General features: G+C 31.8%; 1 protein-coding gene and 1 long non-coding RNA gene across 4 annotated transcripts in view; one reads left to right on the forward strand and one right to left on the reverse strand.

Annotated features, from left to right (window-relative positions):
* The window catches only part of LOC114945987 (uncharacterized), a 141,847-nt gene that overhangs the window by 119,995 nt on the left and 15,050 nt on the right, over positions 1-6,802 (forward strand). The window contains exons 3-4 of one of the 3 annotated variants that reach the window (XR_014924474.1): positions 2,765-2,910; positions 3,771-4,716. The exons of 1 other annotated variant lie outside the window; for it this stretch is intronic. This is a non-coding gene — a long non-coding RNA (uncharacterized LOC114945987). Of the gene's footprint in view, positions 1-2,764; positions 3,411-3,770; positions 4,717-6,802 lie in introns of those variants that run through there. One more of the 3 variants, XR_014924473.1, reaches the window with a different exon arrangement.
* On the reverse strand, positions 2,769-6,199 carry Dnaaf6 (Dynein axonemal assembly factor 6). Its single transcript, XM_029322327.2, has 5 exons — positions 5,932-6,199; positions 5,214-5,353; positions 3,765-3,973; positions 3,127-3,254; positions 2,769-2,927 (listed from the first exon to the last, which is right to left on the reverse strand). Exons 2-5 carry the CDS (start codon positions 5,326-5,328, stop codon positions 2,798-2,800), a joined length of 582 nt encoding a protein of 193 aa, XP_029178160.2. The 5' UTR covers positions 5,329-5,353; positions 5,932-6,199; the 3' UTR covers positions 2,769-2,797.

The raw sequence follows: 6,802 nt of genomic DNA on the forward strand, positions 1-6,802 counted from the left end.
TAATAAAAAAAAGACACAGTGCAACTGTGCTCACATGAAAAGTAACTTTCACCTTTCATTTTGCGAACCAAATAACACGTAGCTACCCAATGAGTAGCAGAGGAAGTTCATGAAGAACATAGCATGGTCATAGCCAGTCTGTCATAATGCAACCGACTCCGTGTAAATGAACTGTTGCAACCTTTCCCTTAGCCTAAGTAAACACATCCTTACACAACGGCTAGGATAACAAAAAAGTCTATTCACGCTTATAAAAGCGTTGCTCGTTTTTACACCGATTTTATACAATGCTCATGTAAACTTTAAGACAAGAATAAACCTTTATGTCAGTCTTGTCGGGATAAAATTTTTAAAAATCTCTTTATGTTATTATTATTAAATATTGTTATTCTATTAAACGTTATTTGCAAAAATTTGCAAAACTTTCTCGAAATGCGATAAAAAAAATATCATAAACAAGAAAGATCTAAACATTATGAATTACAAATATTATACAACATTTTCTGATTTTTTGCAGAAGAGGAGAAGTTTTTAAACGCGAACAAAAAATGCGCTTAATTGTCAAGATAATTTTTGATACCACTGTAATTTTTTACGCGCAGGAAAACAACACTCTTATCGGAAAATCCTCTCTGTAAAAAAAATGGAATATATTATTTGATAATAATGAGTAACTAAATTCGCAGTTTCGAAATTAAAAACTTTAACTGCCGGAAATTAAAGCGAAGGCAAGAAGCTAACGAACTATAATCAAGGACTAATTAAGTTCTGACAAGGCTAATTAGGAGCGGATCGTACCGTTCGTCAACTCGCGAGAACAGAGCTAATTTCATATCTAGCTATATATAATAATATATTTTATTTAAAAAAACAACGCAAAAAAAGCGCGATTATTTTGACTCATTCTTTGGATTTATGTTCCACGAGAAAAAGGGGAGAAATAAAAGGTGAAACAAAATGCTCTTAACAGAAAAAACCGTGGGAAAATGTTCGCTTGCCTCACGTTATAAAGCACGTATTACGTTTTCGTTTGAGTAATCCTGCGCTTCGGCTGCAAAGCTTTACGTTTCCAAGTTCGAAGCTTGTCAAAGTATCTCTTATCATCACTTCTGTCACGAACACGAGCAGATAACAGACAAATCTACACATCATCAACACATATTGTATCAATTGTATATTATAACTTGCAATTCATAATGTTTAATATTGCAACGCAACATGTAAATGTGTATCGCAAAATCGATAAAAAAAAACAAACATATATATTCGCAGTATGCTCAGAAAATCAATAATATCGAATTTAATACCAAGATATTTGCTTTCACGCGTATACTACTGTATTTCTCGGTCATATATACCGATTTCTCGTTACAAATTTTCTTTTATAAAAACACTTCAATGTGAACACTCTGAAATGTGAGCGCAAACAATTCGATTTGTTAAAAATGTAATTTTACAAATTCGGAAAAAAAAGAAAATGTGTACGTTTTATCTGATTAATTGTGATCGACAAGCATAAATGTAAATAACTTTTTTCACCCACCCTAGAATAAAAGTCAGAATCATAATTACTCTCAGGATATACATATATAAGTAAAATTTTCCCGTCTTCTTGAGAAAATAAAAAAAAAACTTCATAAAGAATATTCTCTCACATCCGTCACGCGATTCTTTACAGTCACACTGTCAGACTCAAGAATAATATATCCCTTGTGAAGTATTATAATACAAACAACATTATCTATACAATCGATCGTGGTCCGATCCTATTTAGATATTTATTAATATTCTGCATATTCAATATTACTATCGCTTTTCTTGCACGAATGAGCGACGATATAATTGCCGGCGCATGATGAACGATCCGCGACGATTGTAGACGCAATTTGCCATTTGCAGGGAAATTAACATCGCGTAACGAGCGCACGAGCGTGGCGTAATCAAGGACGCGGCATTACACGAAATGCAAATACAATTTTGTTGTCGATTACTCGCTACCATGTGGCGCAAGGTTGCAAGAAAAATCTATCAGGATGTAACGGGATTTATATGATAAACTATCTCTCGATAATAAACCGGAGATCTCGTATCTCTTTCTCTCTCTTGCATGCGTTATAAAACGCGCTCATATAACCAGAATCACGTGTTAAACGAAAATAATTTAGCTGTGTATATTTTTATAACAGCTGTACATATTTACGACAGCACACAGTTTATTTAAAACATTTATACTCGTATATACTTGCACGTTTTGTATTTTTCACAATTTAAAATAAAATAGATTAAAAATTTCAGAATACGTTTCAAGATATTTTGAATTCATATTTGCTCATATCGTATATCAAGATATACGCGCGAATATTTTTTTAATTAAAAACAATTGAAAATAAAGAATTTCTCCCAAAAATAAGCATCATAAAAACAAATAAGAAAGAGAGAATCTGTTTGTGTTGATATCAAGATAGATTAGTAATAGTTTGATATCAAGTAAGTTTATAGTTTGGATACATTTCATAATTATATATATTTTAATAACAAATAAATGTATATGTATCGTTTAATAAAAGTAAACAATAGCATATATATTGCAGAAAATGTAAATAGAGATTGGAAGAGATTAAGAGGATTCTGTCAGGAGCAATGTGTTTGCTCTAAGGAGTTTATTTCAAACTCACGTGTTAGAACAAAATCCGTCATCAAAATTTCATCACTTAATTTAAAGCATTCTCGAGGATAATAAAGTCGTGTTAACTTACTTTGCTAGGTCGAACTGACGAGATCCAGTGACAATCCAGAATCAAAAGTTTATTCCATCCAGTTCGCGCGCAAGCTTCAAGGTGATCTCTAGGGTGGAAGTGTCATTGTGCCACTTGGCGGAGGATGCGTTGGGATCCACCGGATGCAGTGTCGGTAGGTGCAGCCGATATCTGGTAGAATTGTGATTTAGTTAGTTTTACGTGCGTCGGGTAAGATAGATAGATAGATTTACGGCCTCTCGTAAAATTGTCAAAGAAAGTAAAAGCGCGCGCACGCTTGTCAAAGTCAACATCAAATCGGACCTCGACGCGACGTGCGAGAGATTTCGCTCTCTTTCTGTCGCTTACAACGATAAATTTTCCGTCTCACCTTGGGCTGCGCACGTCGATCGCTTCGGATTCCACAGAGAGCTCCACCTTTTCCCGCGTTTCCTGGGGCAATTTCACCAGTACCGACAGCCATTCGCAGGATGCCGTGCTTGGCGTTTTAAACCCCATCTAAATAACAATTCGTCCGTCTTCAAGGTCGATTGCTATGCAATTTACACGTAATGTGTCGATCGGAATAAATTGTGTTCCGCATTTCGCGCAAAGCTTCCACTTGAGAAGGAATAATCGAGTAGTATCAAATATGTATGAATTTATATTCTTCTATCGCATTGTATTTTTATTATTTTTACTATTTTAATTTTATTTTTTGTACAAAATTATATTTCATAAAATTAGATTGCAGATATAAATATCTTTAAATTCGATATCTCTTTCGAAGTAAAAACTAATTAATATATTTAACTTATTTTTATGCATATATATTATGTAATTGATGTATAAACTCGTCAAAAAATAATAAATAACTATATAAATAAAAATTAGAATGGAGTAATTAATTTTTGCATTAAATCTACAATGAAAATACACAATGTATATCCAAATTGCTAAAGGCTAATACAGTTAATTTTCTTCGAAATGTATTGTCGCCCTATATTGTAAAGAACGTATGTAACTCACTCCCAGATAAACATCCTCCGCCGTCACTGCTTGTTTGAACTTCATCTCGTATTCGGGCACCTGTCTCGGGTCATAATCCTGCGCATTTTGAGTGTCAAGCGCTTCCGAGGGATGCCAAATATCGTCGCCGGCGCCTTTAAGCGGTGCATGCGGTCCTGTTTCTGCAAGATCCTGGGGAAAATCGCTCGAGGGGCCGATATCCCTCGGTCCTTAAACAAATATTTCATTTGTTAGTTGTTATTCTATCTCCCATACACAATGGACGGGTAATTATGTTATCTTGAGACTAAAGAATAATACATGGATTTAATTACTATGAAATGTAATATGCGTAAGAGTGTTATTTAATTGTAATTCAAGACGGATATATAAAATAATGATTTATAACTAGTATTACGTAACGGATAACATCTCAGCGCGACGATTATTAGAATTAATTATTGACAGCATTTATACAACAGGTGTGTTTCATTGCTATGTTACGTGTATTTTTTCATAAAGTGTTATTATCCGTATAATGATCCGTATAATTATCCGTATAACGCCGATTTATAAGAATAAGAAATCGAACCGTATAAAAAACTCGCACATAATCAATACAGTGTATTATCTTCGATACCACCGCTCTTTCTCTCTCTCTCTCTCTATCCCGCAATATTCATTTAAAACGAAAATATTTAAAAATTATTTTCTCTTTATTTTATTTTATTTTTTTCATTGACTTCTTCGCTAATCGACGAATTTCTGATACGTACGTGATTACCATGAATAATTGTCGAATATCGAAATATCACGAATATACGGTAATCCCAAAAAAAAAAAAAAAAATATCTGGATATTCTTTTAATAGTAGATTAATTTGAAGTCGATTTTTTTTCTTATTGTTAACGAAAATGTCGAGATGAGAGATATTTATCGAAATAACTTTTTTCCAATTTTTTCCATCGTATATCTTTTTAAACCTTAAATTAAAATTCTGTTAAAGTAAACTCAATGTAAAATTAATTAAAAAAAATATAATTTTGATAAATTTTTAATTGCAGAAAGTATATTTAGAAAGCATTTCTCTCCATCGCTTGTAACTCGACAATTCGTAAAAAAAAAAAAAAAGGAAAAATTGTGTCTAAATCGTCGATCAGAGAGTCTGTTAAGAGGACATCTGATAATTTTGAGACACTCTATATATACGAAATAATAACGCGCGGATTATATGTTTGCTATTATATTCGCACGCCAATTAATATTATACATCGCACACAATTTCAGTATTTTTTTTTTTACTGTCTGCCAGATATAATATCCTGAACAATACATTGAATTAAACGCAACAAATTTTCCGCGAAAGCAACTTCAGAGCTTGAAATTGCTCGGGGAAAATTGGCTGGCGCGTTGCAATAACGAATTTCGCTTTACCTTCATAATCAATCGGTTTTGTAAGCGTAGACCTACCTAACTTTCTCGCGCCCGCCTGCGGTAAATCGTCCTCGACGTCGGAATCATCCTTGGGCGGGCAGATTAAATTCTGTAACGCCTGCAAATCCTTCGGACTGAAACAACCTTCCATGACGCGACGCGCAGCAAATAGTTCACTATGGAGGAAATCAACAATCAACAACCGTCCGTCGCTATGGCAACGCTTTCGCGCTTTTTCGATAAAGGCGGTCAAATTTGAACTGTAACTCGACCGAAAAATTATCAATTTTTAAGTTAGAAAGATTAAAAATCACAGTAGAACGTAGAGAATCCCGATTAAGCAATTGTGCTGCATTAATTTAAAATAAATTTATGAAAAAGATCTCTTAAAAATCTTTAATATATATAGAAAGAGAGTGAGAGTGAGAGAGAGAGAGAGAGAGAGAGAGAGAGAATAAAGGAAAGAGAAAGAGAGAGAGGAAGGGAGAAAGGAGGAAGACAAATACATACTTTAATTATATAAGTAAATATATATAGGAAAGATAACAAACAGTATCATTATCGCGCACGTTTAATACCAATAAAAAGCATAATCCTGCGAAAATTATATCGCCTTTGAATTAAACACGTACCTATTTAAGTATATATATATATGTATATATGTGTATATCAATTATACATGTATAATGCATATTATAATTTTTCTTTCAAAATAAACAAAGTTTCAAAACAAATCAATTATTTATTTATTTACCTGTTCAATATATTCTTCGCTTATGCAACAGCACACACAGTCGAAGCTCCGGCAACTTCCCGAAATATATCCGTTCTAACAGAGAGATGATTTTCGTGGAACGTTTAATAACTCGTATCGCCACCTTATAGTCATTATGCGGAACTATGTAGTCACAATCATTTTTCGACTGCCGGTAAAATCAAGTTTGGTGTATGTCCATACTTATAAGATAAATTTTTCCCGCGAAAAATGCCAATATATAGTCGTTCACAGACTTCTCTCTTTCTCTTAATTACATGTAAAAAATCTTCATTATATATCTTATATATAAATTAGTAATTCAATTTATTTCCTTATTATACTTTGATGTTCCAACATCTTATTATACAAGTAAAATAATACAAAATAAAATCTTTTTATATTTTGAATATAATATATGTATATATTATATTCAATATTTTCATAATTTTTAATAATTATCTGTTAATATCATTATAAATCTTATTTAATTATTTAAAACTCAAAGTTTTTAAAAAATATGTAAAAATTCTGATATAAAAGAGAAATGAAAAAAAACTTTATCTATTAAATTAATTTCTATTAATTTATTAACTTATAATTGCGATTTGATCAAAATTTTACATTTAACTGACAAAATTCACAATGATATATTATTGTATATGCTATTTATTTCTAAAGAATTCCATTTTTATAGGAATTGAAATAAATAATATAAAATTCTTCAAATCTCTTTTAAAAATAAATCCCTATTCGATATGTATCATCTTCAAATTATTTTCAGCTAACGTTTAGAAACTTGTGATATAAATCACAGAGTTAATAATAGAAGACAAAATATATATATATATATATATGTACATATAAGTGT

Source organism: Nylanderia fulva, unplaced genomic scaffold (genome assembly GCF_048542155.1).
Source record: "Nylanderia fulva isolate GAGA-0341 unplaced genomic scaffold, ASM4854215v1 Scaffold18, whole genome shotgun sequence".
NCBI lineage: Eukaryota > Metazoa > Arthropoda > Insecta > Hymenoptera > Formicidae > Nylanderia > Nylanderia fulva.

Coding starts and splice junctions, on each gene's coding strand:
- Dnaaf6 (XM_029322327.2), bottom strand. CDS start 5,328: ATGGAAGGTTGTTTCAGTCCGAAGGATTTGCAGGCGTTACAGAATTTA. Junction 3,974..5,213: donor GGCGGGCGCGAGAAAGTTAG/GTAGGTCTACGC, acceptor TATTTGTTTAAG/GACCGAGGGATATCGGCCCC. Junction 3,255..3,764: donor CGGAGGATGTTTATCTGGGA/GTGAGTTACATA, acceptor ATTGTTATTTAG/ATGGGGTTTAAAACGCCAAG.